Consider the following 21,981-nt stretch of genomic DNA (forward strand, 5'->3'; position numbering starts at 1 on the left):
CATGAATCTAGTTTACAAAATACCACCAAGCTGAATTAAGGTTGTGAACTGTATTAGCACCACCAACGACCTTCCTTTTATTTCCGTGGAAGAGACGTGCGAAGCCACTTTCCAGGCGGAGGTTAGCGATTTTGCTCTTTTTTGTGTCCTTTTTAAATTAAAAAAATATGTAAAAAATTGAAAATGGAATGCTTTCTACCAGAAAAAGCCCTGGTGTGGTGAGTAGCGGAATGGGTTTCGGCTAACATCATTCACGTTATGAAGCGATGTTAACGACAACTCTAAAATCCACTACAAAAACACGTTGGTTGTGCGAGGTTCGTATAGCATATACTAACATCGCAATAGTGTGAGTGGACTGAGTCATGACTCAACAGCCAACAGGGCATTACCTGTCGGCTAAGTTAACGACTAAACAAGTTAGTATAGTTACTATAGATAGATCATGGAGCTATTAAGAGGAGAACCATCTTCCAAATCCTCTGTTAATCCTTTGTTATCGCTTCCTTCGGGCGAAGGAACAATATCTAACATCAATCGGCGAGCCGCCAGGCAAAAGTTAGAGCCCGCTTACATAACGCGATAAGCCCCCTCGTAAAATCTGAGGTCAGAGATTTTTTGAAGGACCCTACGAGGCACCGCCGTAAACGACGTTCTCCCACATAACTTCTCTCTGAGCTCAGTTTTTTTCAAAATTGAAACACGACTTGCTGTTCTTCTAACATCCATATCTCTTCGTACGGATTCCTGATGTACGTCTTTTATGTATGGTTGAACTTCTGAGATGATCCCCTTTGCATACATACCAAATACGTCACAATCTGATTTGACTCAACAAAATTACAAACGGAGGAAGTTGGAGATTGGTCATTTTAGGTATGTCTGTCTTTCTTACGTAGTTAAATCTTTCCCTGCTCGTACATGTTTTAGAAATTATAATATGGTGAAAAAGCATACTTTGAGCTTTATTTTTATACAAAATTCATTTGCGTGTTTACAATGGTCTTGATAATATAACGACGAATCTGCGGGGCATTTCTCTGGTGATTGTCGCATCGTAGAGTACCCTTCGGTGCCCCACGTACCATACTCCTATTTGTGTAAGTTGAAAGTGAGTGTAATGAATGACGGGAGCTCCGTGCTCGCTCCGCTCTTGTCTCTGGATCGTTTTTGGAAAATAGCAGGGGCCGCGGAGCGAATAAATTTAATTTACAAACCAGTAAAAAGGAGAACAAAGTACAAAAAATTGTTATTCTACATAATAAAGAACTTAAAAATAACATGTTTGGGACCACAAAGAAGTATACCCAGTTCTGTGTCAGGACAATTCATTTTAAGTTACAAAGTCATTTGGAAAAATTTACAAGCGAAATTTTACAATTTTTAGTACAAAATATAATTATGATTTTAAAAATATTATAGAGAACAAAATAAAAGATGATTACAACTATTGAATTCATATTTTTAGTTTAATCTAAAGGAAAAAAAAGAAAGCTTCCAAAATATAAAGTTTCCGGACACCCGACCCCCCCCCCCTCATTTCTAAAACATTCTATTTCTATTCTAAATATATTTAGAAACACGAAATATGATTTTTGTTAGGTTATGGGATTTTTTGTTTGTTTTAAGATTGTACTTTTTTTCTTTCTTTCTTTCATATCCTTTTTTCTTCATCATTCTATCCTTCCTCTTTGCCCCTTTTTTATTCCATCTATCTTTATTCCCTATCTTTCTTTCCTGATCTTCTCTTTCTGTTCATTTTTCTTTCTTTCCTTCTTTGTCTTACTCTCCTTCCTTTTTTCCCTTCATTTTTTCTTTCCTTAAACTTTTCTTTGCTTCCTTCTCCCTTTTCTTTTCGTTCTTTCTCTCCTTCCATTATTTTCTCTATATTTATTCTCTCCTCCCTTTATTTTTTCCTCCCTCTCTTTCATCCTTTCTTTTATTCTTCCTTCTACTTTGTGTCCTTTTTTCTTTCTTTCCCTCCCTCCCTTCCTTCCTGTTTTTCTTCTTTCTTTATTTCTTTCTTTCAAAGAATGAAGGAAACATTTTTCTTTTATTCGTTCTTTCTTTCCTCCTCCTTTTTTCTTGCTTCTTTTTTTCTTTTCTCTCCCTTATGTTTTCTTTCACACATCTTCCCTTCTTTCTTTTCTTTTTCTTCCTTCATAATTCATTTCAAAGAATGACGGAAACGTTTTTTATTTTTATTCTATCTTTCATCATTTTATTCTAACATTCCTTTTTTTTAAATATATTTTCCTTCATTTTCCCCTTCATTTTTTATTTTCTTTCCGTTCTCAATTCAACTCTTTTCTTTCGCCTTTTCATTCCCTCCTTCATTCTTTCGTTCACCCCCCCCCTTCCAATTCTGTACATTTTTTCCCAAGTCGAACACTGTGTAGCCATAGAGCTATTAACAGCTCCACGGTGTAGCCTCCTTTGTTGATCTTTTTTTTAAAGACCTGGCTCGGCCCGGTCGATCCGCTCATGCAGCGTGCTTTGTCGATTGTCCCATATTTCTTTTTGTGAAATCTGGTCACCCTGCATTCAACCCCATTTTCGTCTTCGAAATCGTGCGCCGCCATGTTTGCATAAAATTTGTGAAGCCGATGTGAAATGCATTATGGGTGAAAACGCTACTGCGCAAGCGCAAACCCGAGCTGTCGACCGCGTCGATCAACTTTCCTTATCTGATTTACGAGCGGCCTGTGTAATGCGCCGTGAGGGACCCTGATGAGAGGGATTAGCGGTGCCGCGCATGGGGCAAAGCGTTTGGGAGAGTCAGATCTCCTTCTGTTAATAGCTCTATGGATAGATCTACTAATCTTAAAGGAGAATGAAACTCTTGAAACCAGCTGAATCCATATCAAAGAGAAAAATCAAAGAAACATACTGTTGAAAGTTTGAGGAAGATTGAATGAATAATAATAAAGTTATGAGCATTTGAATATTGAGATCACTAATGCCATGTAGATCCTCCCATTGGCAATGAGACCAAGATCTGTGATGTCACACACATACAACTTCCTCATTACTTTAGTACTTATTTCACTTATATTCTCACTTTTATAGAGTCTATCACAAGGTGAGGTGTTCTCTTTATGAGAGGACAAGTACAGAGGTTTCACAACATTATATCATTGATGACTCGTTTGTCATATGATAAGAATGAGCAAAAAGAGATGTTTTGGGGTATATTTTCAGTGTCCAAAAGGGAAGAGTTGTTCATCTGTGACATCATAGATCTTGGTCGCATTGCCAATGGGAGGATCTCCATAGCATTAGTGATCTCGACATTCAAATGCTCATAACTCTTCTATTGCTAGTCCTATTGTACTCAAACTTTTGTTGATCTTATTCTTGAATTTTTCTGCTTTCACAAAGGCTAACTTGCTCCAAGAGTTTCATTCTCCTTTAATGATCAATTGCACACATGCACCTGTGGCTGTGCACACACACACGACATGACATTCGGCACAGCCATGTCATGACAGCATAACATGATAGGCCCCCAGACCAGCTACAGGTGGCCCGCTGAAGTTCAATACTGACAATAGGGCCCGCGGGGATCGATCTATGGCCCAGGGGCCTGTTGCATGAAAGGGTCTTTCGTAGAACCATTCTACGTAAGAACGAGATATCGCTCAACTGTTTCACAAAGCCGATTTGGGCGATACGAAGAATGGTCCTTGGAAAGACACCTCCAGACATGTCCTACGTAGGCATGATCTTCTTTGCACACTGCCCGCCACCGTTGGCATTGAGAGAAAATGCATTTACGGCAAGCCACACTGACATATCACCTCTAAACATTTTTTTGGTTGCACTCTGATGCATTTTATCTGGGATGGCACCAAGTTATTTTTTATATGGGGGCTAGTTGTCATCAATTTCAGGTCGTCTTTTTGCACGGCAGGACGTCCAAAAACGGATGCCATTTTAACTTCTCCGGGGTAGGCTACATGTATTATTCCCGGGGGTAATGTATAGGGCCAAATATTTTTTTTAATATGTTCTTCTATTCTCCCTCCGTCTTATCCCCACCCCTTTTCTATTTAAAAAATAAACTTGAAATACTTGAAATGGGCGGCACTATATCTCTTTAGCCGACCCCTCATGCTTTCTCATAGATAAACAACAAATTTCTTTAAAAGAAATTATGTAAGGTAAAAAACGTGTTCAATAACATTCAGCAAAAAAAAAAAACATGACAAGCAAAACTACTAAGATGTTAAACATGCTAAATCATTTATTTATTTTAATTTTATTTTAATTATAATTTTTTTTTTTTGCTGAGATTTATTTTAATCAATAAAAATTAATTGTTGGATTTGAAACAGTGAAACAAAACAAAAAACCTGCAGCTAATATTGAATTTAAGATACAGATTAAGCTTATAGCTTACGAATCCATCACAATCATTACAAATGAAGATAAGTTCATTAAAGAAAAGATTATGGAAAGTCCATACGAAGAGGCGCATTTTAAATCTTAGGGTAGGACCCTTTTGGCCCTGATGTCATAGCATATAGTCTCTATACTCCTTAACTTTGAAATGTTGAACATATATATTTTTTATGTTATTTCTTAAACCTTATATTCTTATATAAACTTCCATAAATTAAGTGATCATCTTTAAATATGACCAGCGTTTATGATCGTTGTCATATTTAGCATTATTTCTGTAAAAGTATTTTTCCATTGCGGATTGATTCACACCTTTTTCTATGTTTTAATTATTATTGCAAAGTACTACTTTATCCACTTGGACATGTTTGCAGCAATTTTCATATTTTAATTTTCTTCTGTTACTCATCATGCAACTGAGGTATGTTTATACTCTAAACACTCACATTTGTATTTCTTGCGTTATATCTGACAAATAAAATAAATAAATTAGATTTTTCACACGCAGCCTCTCATATTTTTCTTTTTAGTCTTATACAATCAGACACTTTTGATTTTGTTTACTCCATTCAAACCCTATATTTACCTCAACAAATAACATATTAACGCATAATTTGCAAAATTATCATTATATACAACAAGTATTAATGTTGTAACCCGCACCCGTTGCGGTACGGGTTAACCTGCCGGTATGCCCCCGATCGCGGGTTGCGGGCCGGGCCGAGTTCATTCTCAAACCCGCAGACCGTCATGCGAAAAACAAGGGAGAAGTAACGACGCATAATAAAAACATTAACAATGAAAATTGAGTTAGGATCATGTGCTTCTTACGTGGCGGATTCTTTTAGAGACGTAGATATTTCCTTTAAAAAAAATGCTGGCGTATTTTTGTCTTGTGAACAGTGAACAGGACTGAGACAGTTCGACATAAATACATCAGTTGCTCTTTAGCTTTCGAAGAAGGAGCGCGCGCCACTGCAGCGCAGCACAGTCTAGTCAAAAGCAATCGCATAGGCCAATGAAACTCGATGTCGAGTTTCCCGTCCCATTTTTTCCAGCTCATAATGAGGATTTCATTATTCATTATTTTCCAGAAGATGAAAGTTTGACCTTTTGTAACCTTTGAACGCACTTTTATTCTGTGGAACTGTCTTGAAGCCAGGGAGCAAATCAATAAATTTTTTTCGGGGGTTCCATTTTCATTTTTTGGGTAATATTTCAGGGTCTCCATTTCTACCGTTTTGGAGGCTACTTTTTTCATTTCGGGGGCTCTTTTCAAATGCTACGTTTTTGTATTTTGAGGAATCCCTGTTCACTTATTAAATTAATTATTACTTATTGTTTAATATTGCATGAATTTAAAGTTATTTTTTTCATGCTTAGAATCTTGGATGTGGGTGTGTTTGTGTGGGTGTGACTATGAGTTGAACTTGGATATAAATGATTTCAATATCTAATTTCTACTCCATCTAATTCCAGTACTTGGCCATGTAATAAAGGCCCACATACCCTAACTTTTCCTGATGTTCTTTGAAAACGCAGATCTCCACGAAAATTGCATTTCTCTATGGGGGAGTCTAAATTTGGTGAGAATGAACTCATTAATAACTTAAATATACATGACAATGAAGAAATCATCTAACTTTATTGGCAGTTTTGAATAATATTCCCGAAATATAAACTCTGTCTGAAACATAAAATCACCATCATTTAGGCCTTTACAGAGCGAATTGTCCCCCAGAGCTCTGGCAGAGAGACAGAGCTCAGACTGGCTAGCTAGTACAAGCGCCAATGCGTACGTGCGTGAGCCTCCCGTCCGCCTTGTAAAACAGATTGAGTTTTGTTTGATGATTTTTTTGTCTGATATGCCGTATGGCAACTCACCAATGCGAGGTTACTAGACTATGGGATTTATTGAGGTAGCTCGACCAAACCTCGAGCGATGTTCGTGCAGGCTCCACTGCACTTCACTACCACTACATCGGGTAGGTAGAGCGTAGTGTAGCAGAAGTGAAGTTGAGTGGAGCCTGCACGAACATCGCTCGAGGTGTGGTTGAGCATGCAGTGTCATTCCATTCACAAGAAAAAAACAAGATAAGAATTACAGGTATTTACATGATATACAAGTAATTGTGACTGAAAAGCTTATATTAATGTTTTATATCAGTTCTGAATCTAGATCTATGTCAAAATAGTAAAATAATGAATTATTTTCAGAATTTGATTTTTAAACGCGGGCGGGCGACGGGAAACTGAACATCGAATTTGCTGGGCAGCCTGGGCTACATGTAGCTAGCGCGCGCTGAGCTGCGGCTCCGATCCGAGGAGTTAATTGCGCAATGCTTTCGATTACGAGATCAGAGCCGACCCATTTCGGGTAAAAAGTAACCCCCAAAAACATTTTCTCTCCGGAATAATAGGCGAATTTGCAAATTGTAAGTAAATTCACTCTAGGCTAGGTTAGTAGTTGGCATATATTTTCGTGATTTGAGCCTGTATAGTGTGGGGATTGCAGAAATAATTTTCATTTTTCAAAGATAAATTTACTTGCGGGTTAAAACCCGACGGGTCAGCGGGTCCCGCTTGCAAATTATTGGATTATACGGGACAGTACGGTTCGGGTTTTCACTTGCGGGTTACAACATTAACAAGTATTATATAAAAATACAGAATATTGAACTAATAAATGTCGAAATTACTTAGTTAAATCAATTTTTATGTCGGACAAGGGTCTCTTTCGTTGAAATATCAATAAAAGGTGTCTCTAAAAAGACACCGTGTTCTAAATAAGGGAAATAATGAAAATTTCGATTTTATTTAGTTATGTTTGTGAATCTTTAAAGTTTTTTCTCTTTTAACCTCATAAAGTAAGCTCCATACATCAATTCTACTATCAGTAATAAATAAAACATTATTTGATCTCCTTTTATTGAAATATCGGATTTTATGTAAAGTCGTCATTAAGAAATAAAAGGTTCAGGTGACGATGAAGACTAAATTATTTAATATTTTTCCGATACTAATATTGTAGCGGTCGCGCCCCCAGCTTGACCACTAGGTTGATACCTGAAGCTAGAATATAAGGAATAAGTCACTAACCAGTATTTTCCTGGAGTGATGTCCTAGTTCCTGTCTATTCCGTGTGAGTTCAGCTTCAAATACGATGAGCCAAGGGATCCAACGTCCTCCAGCGTCTAAAAGGGGTCCAGCGCCATCTCCCGGTGGAAGACCTATATGGGGGGTGGGGTGACTTACTACAACAGTCCCCCCCGTTCTATAAAACTCGGTCCCTCGAGTTTCCAACCCAAATGGACGCTATCCAAACCAGACACCAGGCAGAGGGAGGAAAAAATTTTCCACTCCCTAGGCACCCCAACCAGGAGACCTTATCTCCCGGCTGGGCATGAGTAAATACAAGCCCATTTAAAAATTCCCTTTGGTCTTTTATGTACACAATGCTCCTTAAAATTTGGCAAAAAGTACTTATGCAGCATTGTTCTGTCCCAAGTCTGCATTCCCAAAATTAATTATAATTTGCTACCCGTAATCAGCCATAAACATATTCCGTTCTTTTATAAATAAAAACTCCAAAACTATCCAAAACACTTGGCACAACTGTGCTAAAAACTTGTTCAACACTTTAAACTTTAAAAACCCGTAACATGAAAACGGTAAAAACCCGTAATAACACCTAAAAACCTAGAGTTTTGAGGTTCTTTAAAAAACCCATACAAAACATATAGAACAATGGTATATATATATAAAAATATAAAACCCATACAAAAACCCATATCCCAGGAGGGTCCCCCCTTCCCAGAAAGCTCCACTTTCCCATAGCAGTGGGCTGCCGCTGGCCCTCCCCTGTCTTGGCACCCTCATACCCGGGCTGTGCAATACATAGCATTCCCGTTCGGTTGAGAAACTGGAGCACCAGTACCCAACCTAGGTCCCCCAGGTGCAGGAAGGGGGCGTCAGCGCTGCCATTACGCGGAAAGGGCCATTTAAAACACTTCCCTCCAAGTGAACCATGAAGCATTCCCTACATGGCTTAAATATACAGAAAAGACAGAACACAGAGACAAAAGAACACAAGAGACACAGAGGGGAGGCGACTTAGCTGGTCTCCTCGCGTACAGAAAAACATGTATGATCCTAAACGCTCAAACCTAACCCCCAATGCAAAGGGAACCGGAATCCCTTCGTGAACAATGGAGGACAGATCCCCTCCATTCCCCATAGAGTGCCAGATGGTTAATCCTAGCTCGCTCCATGAGAGTGAGAAACCTTATCTGCCGGGTTGAGGCGACAAGCTCTCCCACCTTGCTAGTGAACCCATGGTAGGATCCTTCTCCTGTTCCACCCGTACCGGGTCGATGGGCAGCTGCCCATCGGTAACGCCCACTGGCCTCACCCTGACCGACTTGTACTGGACTAGCTCCACCTACACGCTGAACCATTAGCCCCAATAGTACGGCTGCTTGCCTGTAATCTGGTAGAGGAACCGCGATCCAGGTGAACCCATTTTTCAACAGGGAGCGATCCCGTCTCCCTTCCCTTCAATTTTTTCAGCTTCCCCCAGCACCTCAGAGCAGGTTACCTTAAGGTACCTATCAGATAGGTGCTGTTTTCCCAGCCCTGTAAACCGAACCGGGAACTAGGAGCAGTAAGCCATCCTAAGGGTTAAACATGAAATCCCCTAAACGTTGGTCTATAATGCCGGTGATCCGCTTGACTGCATTCGGAGGAACAATTACTCGCTTGTGCAAATGAACCCGGGCAATCTGCCGCCCAGGGTCATCACTATACCAAAGTGGAATCCTCTGACCTCCCAACTGCATATGCGGATCTAGGAGGTGAATCGCAGCCTTGCGCTTGCTGAGGAAATCTAATCCCAGGAGCATACGATCAGCTATAGGGGCTACATATACTTCCTCCGAGAATGTCTGGTTCCCAAGCTCTATTGAAAGGGGACCGACAATTGTCCCTCTCATCTTCATATCCCGTCCAACTGCATGTAGGATCACTTCTCTCAGTTTAGGGGGCTGGGGGTCCAGTGACTGCAGGAGCCTATCCGAGATGATGGACACCTCGGCTGCGGTATCGACAACTGCGCTTACTGGCTGCCCCCCTATAACATCTGAGACCTTGAGAGTAGAGCGCGACTCCAACCTACACACCACTACCTCTTTAATCTCGCTTGCACACCCAAGCCCAGGGAGAGCATCTGGAACTGATTCCAGAATGGCTTCACCCAGGTCTGATATTCGGGTGTTCGAGGGACCAACTGGATCCCCCGCCGCAGCCTCTACATAAGTAGCTATTCCGGTTACATTATTCCCTGGGACTATCAGGCGCTCCGACACGCCCTCTGTTATTCCTTCAGATGAGCCTACGGATGGCCCCTCTGAGCTGCTTGCTAGCTTGGAACCCTCTATTTGGCCTCTGGCGGTGGGGGCCGGGGGCTGGCCAGCTCCTCCGACCCGCTGGAGTTTTCCTCCTCCTGGTCCCCTACAAAGGAAACTTGTACCTTGGCCCTGTTTTCCTGGACCGAAGGACAATTGTTCCTGTAGTGGCCAATCCCGCCGCACTCATAGCACCGGTCCCGACCGGGTGACCTCCCGCGTTCACGCGCTGGTTGGGGCCTAGTCTGGATAGCCTCCAGGACCTTCTTGAGGTCCCGTTCCAAACCACCCAGACGCTGCAGATCCCGCTCGATGTGGCCCAAGCGTTCATCGGTCTTGCGTTCTAGGTTCACCAACCTTCGCTCAAGGGCTGCATTGTTCGCCTCCCCTTCAGCCTTACAAGAGGATTGGGGCAGTTCCACTTTACGGACCTCCCCTTCATTAGCCTTAGACACTTTCTTGGGACGCCCGTACATTGCGCGGTGCACGTGTTGGTGCCACTCAATATACTTAAGCGCCTCATTCACGGTAGATGGATTCCGCGTAAGCGCGTGGCACCCCGCCTCTCGGTTGAGGGCGCCCTGGCACAGGCGAAGGACCGCCTGTCTATTCGGGTAGGACCCATTGACCCCTGGAAATGCACGCGCCGATAGTTGGAGTACCCGGTCGGCCCATTCCGGCAGGGACTCGGTGGGTCCCTGCTTGGCCGCCACAAACTCCAGCTGAGCAGATTCGGAAAGACCTTCCTCCCCGAACCTGTGCTGCAGCCTGACTATCAAGTCTGCATAAAGCATATTGGGCTCTTGATCTAGGACCATTAACAGATAATCTTCTGCCTTCCCTTTCAGGCCCCAGTATAGCTGGCTTACGCGCTCCGCGGCATTCCAATTATGGTGATCAGCAAAGGCGGAGAACTTCCTAAAGAAAGCCCTCCAGTTACCCTTGCCGTCGAAAGTGAGGGACTTTGGCAGCGTGTAATATGGTAACCCACCGCCAGTCCCCCTTCCCGAGGAAGCACTAGAGTTCGCAGGTGACGCAGCCGGGCTACTAGGCGGCGAAGACGAACTGTACTGGGCTGGGCGTGTCATACCCGCCCGCACATTCCTTGCGCTGAAATCTGGGGTAGGGGGTGGGGCCAAGGAGCCCCTTCCTTCACCTACCTTGGACCTCATGGCTACCGCTTGCTTGGTGGTGGGGTCATCGCCCCCAGACCATTCGCTTGAATCGCCACTCGCCTGCATAAATCTATTGACAGAGGCACCATTAGCCTCCTCGCCAACTAGATTCCTGAGCCTAAACCTAGGCTCTACACCACTCCCCATATCTCCCCCTCTGGTGCTTGGGGGCTCATGCCCCCGCTCCTCCCGGAAGTGAGATGAGCTGGTGCCCCAGGACCCACTAGACTGGTTACTTTGACTTGACCTAGGGGGCTGGTGTTGGTCATAGGGGTAAACACCCCTGGAACCTGCCACCCCATTCAGGTCAGACTCGCTACGGGTGCCCGCAGTGATGCGCCCCCTAGGGGTAATAAAAATACTGCCCTCTACCCCCTGGGTGCCCCCCGAAAAGTCTACTCTTTGTGCTAGCTCCCTATTGCTGCATAGCGCTGGGCTGCTTTCGAAAAGCTTGGGGGTTATCTCCCCATGATCAAGTCTAATCCCCTGGATTATCCCTGCTAGAGCTGGACTTAGCCCTAGCAACCTAAACTCCTCAAAGGAGCACACATTAATGGGGATTTTCTCTTCCCCGTCCATGTTGTGCTTACCCTAATTGGTGTTATCCTAGCAAGGTTCAGTTAGGCCCAATACTGAGCCCAACCAAACCCCTGTTGAAATTATCCAAAAGCTATTCTAAAACTAGGTCTCAACCTATCTTATTAAATTCTTTCTTTTATTTCCTTTTGGCAACTAAATTACAAAAAGGTCCAAATGTATACCCCAATCAGCTTATGGTTAGGCACAATAATAAGCCCGACCAAAAACCTACTTAAATTTATCTGAAAGTGGTCCCAATAAATTCTTTTATTTTTTAGCAACTAAAATTATAAAAACCGGTAAAGAGTCCAAAATTATACCTTTAACAGTCAATGGTTAGGCACAGTGATAAGCCCGACCAAAAACCTGCTAAAGTTATCCAAAAAAGCTATCCCAAAAAATTAGGTCCAAATGCCAACCCAATTTATTTTATAACAATTCTTTTATTTTTAGCAACTAAAATTATAAAACCGTATAAGTCCAAAAATATACCTTTAACAGTTAATGGTTAGGCACAGTAATTAGCCCGACCAAAACCTGCCAAAGTTATCCAAAAAAGCTATCCCAAAAAATTAGGTCCAAATGCAGACCCAATTTATGGTATAAACTTCGTTTTATTTTCTTTTTAGCAACTAACAACCGGTAAAGAGTCCAAAATTATACCTTTAACAGTCAATGGTTAGGCACAGCGATAAGCCCGACCAAAAACCTGCTAAAGTTATCCAAAAAAGCTATCCCAAAAAATTAGGTCCAAATGCAAACCCAATTTATGGTATAAAATTCTAGCTTTTATTATTAATTAGATTAGTTTAGTCCGGTTGTGGCTAATAGTTTGCACAAGCACTGCCAAAAAGAATAATTGTAGCTCTAAAAATATTTATATTAACCTCTAACGTTAAGCCTAACTTGTCTTTTATTAATTTACCTAGGCTATTTATTTTATTAATCCTCGAAGCTGGTTCTGTCCTCAATCACGCTAGTGACTAGTGCCCGCTCACACCACAGACAAATTACATGTACTTATTCACATACACAGTCGCCCCACACTCTCTCCAAATTTTTTTTTTTATTTCTTTTATTTATTTGGCAACGGACTCCCCGCTACAACAAGTGGGTGGGTCCACACGCAACACAACACTACACACTGGCACCAAAAACCAACCTATTACGGTATGCAATACACAACCAATGGTCGTGCACAGTTGCACTGGATCTAACGTCAAACCCGGAAATGATCGGGCGGTCTAACTGGTTAGATCTCGATAATTACCGTGAATTCTACCCAGCTTCGAGTACAAAACGTTCCCCCAAAATTTGGACAAAACACCCTAAAACACCACACAAAATTCAAAATATCCGAAATAGGCAGGCAAGAGAGGATTGGGATAATGCCCTACCTTTGTTGGTCAGTCTGGCTTCCCGTCCTACTCGCCCAAATAATCGCCGTTGTTTACCCGTATACGTGCGATGGATTGGTCCGGCCTGACGTCAGTTCGGATCTCAAACTAGACCCAAACGTTGAGCCGACGATGTAAAACAAGATGGCGCCGGTCGGTGGCAGAGAGAACCAATAATATCTCTCCGCCAATAGATCGCCGTGAAATCTTGGATCGGGCCGCGCGCTTTTACCTAGCCGGAACACACACACTCTTACGCACCTCTCACCCCAACAAAAATAGTTCACTCACAAATCACTCGCAAAACGACACAAAAATCATCCAAACACCCAAAATCACAAGCAAATCACACAATCACACCAACGTGAAACACAGTCCACAACTAAAAACGGATATTAAAGCACAAAACTAAAACAAACTCACAACACAACAACACGTGTGTTCTCCCCCCTTTTCTGGAAATTTCCGTCACGGGACCGGAACTACCATCAGTCCCCGCGACGAAAACCTTACCAAAAAAGACAGGGGACGATTGCCTAAATATGTCCCAAATCAAGATTTAACCTCTCAATTCAGGACAATCGCAAACATGAAACAAGGGACAATATTCATAGAATATACGCAATACGACAAGGCTCTGAGTCTGAATCTAGCCTTATCAACTGTAATTAGCCCAATCTAAAACTGATTTCTCGTACTCGAGCGGCGACCATTTCCCCCCACGCAGCGGGGCATAGGGATTTGCTCGTCCGATGCGCAATAGGGGGCCGTTAGCTCGCCGCGAGACAATTATACCCCAATTAATTTCAATAATTTGGCCTAAAATGCCCACAAAAGCAGGCACAGTCAGGCTCGCAGCGCCACTGTAGCGGTCGCGCCCCCAGCTTGACCACTAGGCACTAGGTTGATACCTGAAGCTAGAATATAAGGAATAAGTCACTAACCAGTATTTTCCTGGAGTGATGTCCTAGTTCCTGTCTATTCCGTGTGAGTTCAGCTTCAAATACGATGAGCCAAGGGATCCAACGTCCTCCAGCGTCTAAAAGGGGTCCAGCGCCATCTCCCGGTGGAAGACCTATATGGGGGGTGGGGTGACTTACTACAACAATATCATCACTATCGTCCGATATCAAACGATGTCGCGGACTTGGAAGACAAAATTGCCTTCGTGAAACGGAAAGCGCTGATTTGTCGCCAATCTTCCTATCTCGGAAGAATGGTCCTAGGACGTTCCTACGTATCGCTCATCTTGTCATGGAACAGGCCCCGGCCCAGCGCGACAAAGCGATCGAGGCAGAGCCTCGCCCCGGGACGGCTCAGGGCCAGGCTCCGCAGGCGCAGGCGTAGGCCGTAGCTAAGACTACCGCCCCGGAAAAAAATTTGATCAGCTAATTGAAAATTACCTTCATTGATTCATACTCCTTTGCTAAATCGTCCAGTTCTTCGGCGAATCCTGCTATACAAGAATCAGCCATGATTACCTCTTTTGTGGTAAATTTTAAACAAAAGTGATATCGTTGACGTGGTAATTAATCGATTTCCTACACTGCTACAGACACCTGCCGGCGTTCATCGACTGATGCAATGCCAATATGCCATAGGTCACCTATCACTATATTTATCAGCTGTTATGTCAGCTAGGCATCCAAAATTTCGTAATCACTCGAATATTTTATTCAAAAATTCAGCTAAAGTAATAAAGATTAAAATTGAATTACTTAAAATTGTAATATTTATTTATAATACGAAACTTATCATAGATTTATTATCAAATCATTTTCGAATCGGTAACGCAAATATATCTTGTTGAGCGAGCCTGGCCCATCGATGCATCTCGGTTCATGCATGACGCGCGGCAGTCGAGTCGAGCGTAAAATTACCAAAAATCTGCCCGAGTCTCTCGGCTGTTATGATGACTTGAGGACCGATGAACTGTTCGATGCATGCAGTGAGCGGCGAGAAGACGGATCGACGTTACCAGTTATTGCGCAACACTTGCGGACGACACATAGAGATGTATACTAGTAACATCTCTATGGGACGACATGATTACACTGTACTGGCTCGTTGCACTATACGCCACGGCCACGGTCAGAGTTGAGAACTTGAGTCTTTGCTTGCTACCTCCATTCCCTGCCTTCATTTCAAGTATTTTTCAGCCAGCTCATCTAAAAAGTAAAATTTAGCACAATCTACATGATCTAAATTTAACGTTAGATCTAAGTCAGTAACATAAGTTTGGTCTAACTTTTGTTAGACAAGAAAAATTGTTAATTCAAATTCAATTGACGAAAACAGGACACTTCTTCTGACGCTATGTCTGGAACAATTTTCACTCCAACAAATCAGATCCGGTTAACGAATGTTGCCATCGTTAGAATAAAGAAAACTGGTAAAAGATTTGAGATAGCCTGCTACAAGAACAAGGTCATGTCATGGAGAAATAAAGTGTAAGTTAATTTAATATGATAACAATGGATGGATGTAGTCGATGAGGATAATCATGATGATGACGATGCCTGAATAAAGTTATTCTATTTCTAGATCTATGCCAGTCATGATAATTGAATGATATTGTCTAGTCTTCCCGTTGATGGCCACAATGAAAGTGTTGATTATTATGGCAAGTGTCCTCTCTATAATCATGATAATAATCATGATAATAGTATATGTCTGATATGATATTTGATGAGCTGTTTACTTTTGATATTGATCAATATCAGAATCTCGGATAAAGGTAAAGGTAATGACAGATTAAGTTTGGTGAAGATGTGTAAATATCAATGGTCATCTTAATCATGGTGATATGGTGGTGCCTGAAATTCCCTGAATATAGTATGATGATGACTTGGTTTTTGGTATGATGTTCCTCCAAAATACTCCAAGAACAAAAAAGAATAGTTTTAACTGGAGGTGTGCCGTAGAGCTAGAGTGTGGTCTAGATTTTGTTAATTATTGGGTCTTTAGTGAGGGCATTTTTGAAAGTTGTTGATTGGCTGGTCTACAGTTTCTGGTAGAGTTAGAAGGCCATTCCACTGGTTAATAGTTTGGATGAAGGAAGAATTGGCAAATGAGTCTGAGTTTGTGTGCTGCTGTTGGAATCGTCGGGTGTGTCCTTTTCTGCCTCTTGATGGCTTGGCCTTGATGAAGTTTGATGAAGATGAATCTAACTACATCAAGCCCAAGCCATCTGATCTTGTTTTTTTTTTACTTCAGAATTTTAATTCAGGAGAGAAGGGGATTGTGTCAAGCTGATCATTAATAGTTTAACATTAGAACTCTTAGAATTTTGGCTTTTTTTGCAAGAAAATTGTTTTTTAGTTTGATAATGCACTGTCCTGTCCTAGCATGTAGCTGAAGGCTGAACTTTGTATAATTGATTGTTTATCAATAGTCAAATGATTTATGCAGGAACTTAAGATTATACATCACTATCTAATATGAAATGAGTTTTGAAATGAAGTTTTAAATATTCTTAAAATCTAATGAAATCAATATTTTCTAAATTTCTTTTAAACAGAGAGAAGGACATTGATGAGGTTTTACAAACGCATTCAGTATTTGTGAATGTCTCCAAGGGTCAGGTCGCCAAGAGAGAAGATCTTGTCAAAGCTTTTGGAACAGAAGATACCACAGAGATTTGCAAACAAGTAAGTAATTATGTCTTCATTTGTTTAAAGGATCAGTAAATGGTATTGTATCTGTCTTTTATGTATATTTCTTGCATTTTTCTGTTTTGAAGTCAGAACAGAAGCAGAATACCCTCCACAACATTGTAGATATCCCATGTTTAAAAAAATGCTTAGGCTACATACTGTACATACACATACAATCTGACCAGAAAAACTCTCCTTTTTACAATTAGGACTACTGAAAAGGTCACAATCAAACTTCTAAAAGCTAAAATCTTGGATCATCATATCACATTGTTGTTCAAACATGGTTTATATTTCAATTTCATATCTTTTTCTTCATTTTTTGTCTAGGCCTTTATTTTTGCTCCAATGTTGCGTTCTGACTAATATTACCTGTAAATACTTCAATATTATCTTAAAAGTCACGGTTGTTATCGATGTATTTCCATATCATTTAACTTGTAAGACATTTATCCTACATACTCCTTTTGTCCCCACCTCTTTAGATTTTAGCCAAGGGTGAACTGCAGGTCTCTGACAAAGAGCGTAGCCAGCAGCTTGAGTCCATGTTCCGTGATATTGCAACAATCGTAGCTGAGAAGTGTGTTAACCCCAACACTAAGAGACCGTATACTGTAGGCATGATAGAAAGAGCAATGAAAGATATACATTACTCTGTCAAACCAAACAGGAGTACAAAGCAACAGGTATGTCCCATAGTGTAGCTTTAATTAAACATTGCCACTGCTGACCTGGGGGTGTAACACAAAGCTTAGCGTTTGATCATATGGCTGATGTTGATGCTTGATTACATAGATCCTTATGTGCAATCAAGCGTAAAAGTCAAGTATATGATTGATCACAAAGATTTGGTTTACAGACCCCTGATTACTTTATTTTGTCCACTAAGGCTACATTGGCCTGGTTTGTCTAGCTTGCCTAGTATAGGGTTATCTTCGTTGGTCTAAGTCACTTGATGCCAGCATACCTTGATCAATAATATTGTTTTGTCTCATGATCTAATGGTATGATTGCCCCTCCAACTATTAATTTCCTCCATTTTAATTAATGCACCTTTGGTGTATAACAAGTTTGTCTAACCAGATAGACCAAGTGATTACAAACTAAGAAGGCATTGATGGACATAGCCTATGAACTAGAAATTTAGGAAAGGGCTGACTGGTAATTAGAATAAATAGTTAGGAGACAAGGTGGTCATTGGTGAAATGAATTTAAACCATGGAGGTGAGGTAGAGTAGTGTGAGACAGCGGGTTTATACCAAGTGGGTAATACAGGTTTAAAGGATTTAGAAAATTCAATCAGTTGTATTGGTCAATATGGAAATTTAGCCTAAATGGAAAGCAATCAAAATGGGCTTTGATATGCAATATGAATTTGCTAAATATTCATTTAAGGCACCTCAACAAAATTCTGATCAGCCTTTTTTATACAGGGATTAGGCAAACACCTTTTTATTATTAATCATCACATTCATCTTAGGCAAAACAATGGGGATGCAGAAAAGCCGCTTTGAAAAATGCCTTGTTCCTATTAAGCTAGATTTCTGACAAAGAATGCCTATTAGATCATTGATTGTTCTAAAGAAAGTGGGATTAAACAAATTTCTATTCACCTTTGTAAAGATTATGGGAAGAAAAATTTATAGAAAAATTTATCATCATCTTTGTCATTTTTTCACTGCGAAAGGCTCTGGAGGTCATCAGGAAACTTCGAGAGACTGAGACCATGGCAATAGATCGTGCTCAGATGAGGTTGAGGATTGTTCTACCAGGGAAAGAAGCCAAGAAGGTGAAGAGCAAACTGATCCAACTCATAGCTACAGTTGAAGAGGAACATTTCAGTGATGGTTTAGAAATGGTAAGTCCATAAGTTTAAGTAACTCCCAGAAGTATAGAGCATTATTATGGTCTAAAATATTATCCCTCAAATTAGCAATGATTACTTTTTTCTTCCCATTTCAGGAAAAGACATGTTGAGTGATTGGTGATTAAAATTCAAGGGGTAAATTTCTCAATTACTCAATGTATTAAGTGTTTGCATATTGTCATCATGTTACAAATTTTACAATTTTAGTGATCATTCAAAGTCAGTGTTTCAAATATTTATCAGCAGGAGCTGTACAACATGCTGTTTTGGTGTTGCTGATCATATTTCAGGTGTAATTGCTAGCATGTAAAAACAGAAAATAATAAAGGTGTCAGCACAAAAGGACAGAATGAAATAGACAGACTGTCATCATGTTGCAAAAGAAACTCTTTAAATTTCAAGGAAGAGAAATGTGAACACAGATGTTATGATGGACGCCTACATATATATATATACTGTTCTTTGATATCTAGGGAGTGTTTTGTAAATTTTTCTTCCACTAAAAACATATTTTTGGTTCAAAATTGACAAATTCTAAGTGGCATTTCAGGATTAGACTTTATAATGACATTGATACTGAGTAGAAGAAATAACCAGTTGTCTCACGATGTATCAAACATGGATACTGTTCTTTGATCATAGGTATGCCTAGCTGATCCTGGATGCTACAGAGAGATGGAGGAACTGGTCAAGGAGAGTACCAGAGGGAAGGGGATGGTGGAGGTAGTCAGTCTCAAGGAGGTGGAAGAAGGAGATGAGAGATTAGAATGAAACGTCCTCATCACTCTTAACCCATCGACTATTGAACTCTATCATTTCCATGGACATTGTACATGGCCCACAAGGTTCTAGTCGGCAATGGGTTAATCTGTGGATGAATGCACCAGTTTTTGCTCCGAACTCCAAGTAGGATTTATGGCAGAGTTGTTGTACAACCAGAGATTCTTTCTTGGTATAACCAGAGTTCGATCTTGGGTTTACAATTGAATGTTGTACAACCGACCCAATTTTAGATGGGTCAATGAATATTTGGTTGCATGGATGAGAATGCATTAACCATCTAGATTTCTTATCAAAGGGGATTTTCAGTAAAACCAAAACTTACTTTCATAGGCCCATATTCTGAACTCTGGTTATTTGTTTTAACTATGGGTATTCAAAGGTGACACCAATCGTATAATTAGATGATCAATTTATCATCACATTTTGAAAAGATATCATTGAATATTGTCATCAAAACAGGGGAAGGACCTAATAAACACAAAATGCATAACAGTGAAAACAAATTCTGGAAACTTAAAGCTTCCCATAAGTTTGATTAATTTCCCAGACTTAGAACTTGATTTTAGTTAAACTGTGGTCCAAAATACAGACCTAAAGATTCATTCTTGCATTTGTGAAATGTGATTGCACTATACATTAACTGTGTATTGATATTTAAGGCATTATACTTGTACGCACTGTACCTCGTCACGAGAACGGTTGCTGTAAGTACACAAGATTCTTGGTGTATATACTGAGCCTTGGCAATATGATAATGATTTCATCAAAGATAAGTCTTCCTAGACATGGGTACCAGGTGATGTGAAAGAAATTAGAATGCATACTTTCAATTTATAAACATTTCAGTCATCTGAAGAGAATGACATAATCCTGCAAGGCTAGTTTACTTGTAGATCAAACAAATTTCTGTTGAACATGCTGCAGGGCACTAGGGCTGTGTTTTGTGAATGATTTCAGTCTCACTCTACCAATTTTAGTGCTGGTTCTTTAGTCACTCTATAACCATTTGTAGACTGAAGTTTGGTTTGATATTCAAAGTATGCTGTTTATTCAGACATTTAAGTTGTCATATATAGACAGTTGAGTAGCTGAGGTTGTAACTCACAGAAGATTATAGATTTTAACTCATTTTATTGAAACCTGTTGCTTGCCGGCAGTAAACATGTCAAAAATGCTTGTAAAGATACAAGAATTTGAACGAAAAGATTCGTCTGCAGGAGTTAAAACTTACAAAATTTTGTGAAAAGACAAAACAAAGGATTGGTATACATTCTTTATGCAAAATTCATTTTTTGCCAACAAGTGCCTTTGAAACTGGTTATATTTGCAAATTGTTGAATGTCAAAGAAATGCTTGGTTATTTCACAGTAATATTTGATTATTTCACACATAGAAAGAATGATAAAGTATAACTGTTTCAAGTCTTGTCTGGTTTCTCTTTCTTCTTTAGACTGGCAAGTATACGTAATTTACCCCCTCCCAAGTAAAATATCTCATTTAAATCAAACAGATTTCTGTTGTCCCAAGAGATTTGACTTGGGCAGAGTTGTTTATAGTTGTTTGCAAGAGACATTGATAATTGTCTCTTGTATTCTTTGCACCAATTAGATTACTGTGCAATATTATTTCATATCTTACAACAATGGTGTGTGTTAGATGTTTCCGTTTGTTAATTGTATTTCTTCACTTGTCTAGCTTTTTAGGCAGGTGGAATACACATTGGAAACCTGGTCACAAATTATGTATGAATTTTGTTCCTAATAAATGTTGTTATATGCATGCAGTATGAAAATCAATGTCTAATTAGTATACTAGTAATCTGAATATCAAATAGTCAGGCTCATCTAGCAGTATCTAACTTGTAGTCAGACTATTTATATATGGTATATGAAAAGAAATTGGTTAAATGTTAAAAGAAATACTGGTTGGAGATGAAATAAGAATGAAATAAGATCTTAAAGATATTAGAAAAAGGGCCACAGGCACTTCACTATTAAATTGGTATTATCATTAGACCAAGTGACGGTTTGTGCCATGTTATGGGGTACATGTATAGGCCTATATATCTAATTAAGGATAAAAATGTACAAATAAAACATTTTGACTACTTTTATGACTGTTTGGCAGCTAGTGTTACTGTTGACTCATATTCAGAATGATGGTATACCCGATACATGAGATACCTTGATGATGGTCCCAACCACTTCAACCAGCCGGTTTTTTTTTCTTCGGTTTATTAAAATGCAGTTTGGGAGAGTACTTGGCATGTGTATGTTCAAGACAGAGAAAAAATAGAGGATGAATTGGTGGATGATATCTATTAAGGCCACCGCACACCTTACGACTGTTCGCAATCCGATTTTGGAACAAATCGCATTTTGCTCATTTTCTGAAAATGTGAACGGAACATATCATTTTATTTGAGGTTAGGATTCATTGAAAGAATACTACCGTAAGGGCTCTAGTATTCAACCCGTTTGGAGAGTTTCCTCAAATATATAGAAATATGGAATTTACCTTAATTTCAGACCCGTCTTATTTCCAAGAGCAATTGCTGGTTATTTTTTTTGCGTTATTTTTTTTCTTCAACCCGTCGACTATGCGCACAGGCGATCAAATAATACGGCGATGGTTTTTGGCACTAGTATTCAACCTAGCGATGAAAGATGGCCGTCTCTCAATCTGCCCTTGTCCCATCCGACTATGGACTAGACCATT

At 40.2% G+C, this 21,981-nt stretch overlaps 1 protein-coding gene across 1 annotated transcript; it reads left to right on the plus strand.

The window, feature by feature from the left end:
- The first annotated feature begins 14,751 nt into the window (after positions 1-14,751).
- LOC129254789 (ribosome maturation protein SBDS-like) lies at positions 14,752-21,376 on the plus strand. Its single transcript, XM_054893315.2, has 5 exons — positions 14,752-15,407; positions 16,478-16,607; positions 17,099-17,299; positions 18,301-18,471; positions 19,123-21,376. The coding sequence occupies exons 1-5, from the start codon at positions 15,274-15,276 to the stop codon at positions 19,249-19,251; spliced, it is 765 nt and encodes a 254-aa protein (XP_054749290.1). The 5' UTR covers positions 14,752-15,273; the 3' UTR covers positions 19,252-21,376.
- Positions 21,377-21,981: the final 605 nt, after the last annotated feature.

The sequence above is a fragment of the Lytechinus pictus genome, chromosome 2, assembly GCF_037042905.1.
Source record: "Lytechinus pictus isolate F3 Inbred chromosome 2, Lp3.0, whole genome shotgun sequence".
Lineage (NCBI taxonomy): Eukaryota > Metazoa > Echinodermata > Echinoidea > Temnopleuroida > Toxopneustidae > Lytechinus > Lytechinus pictus.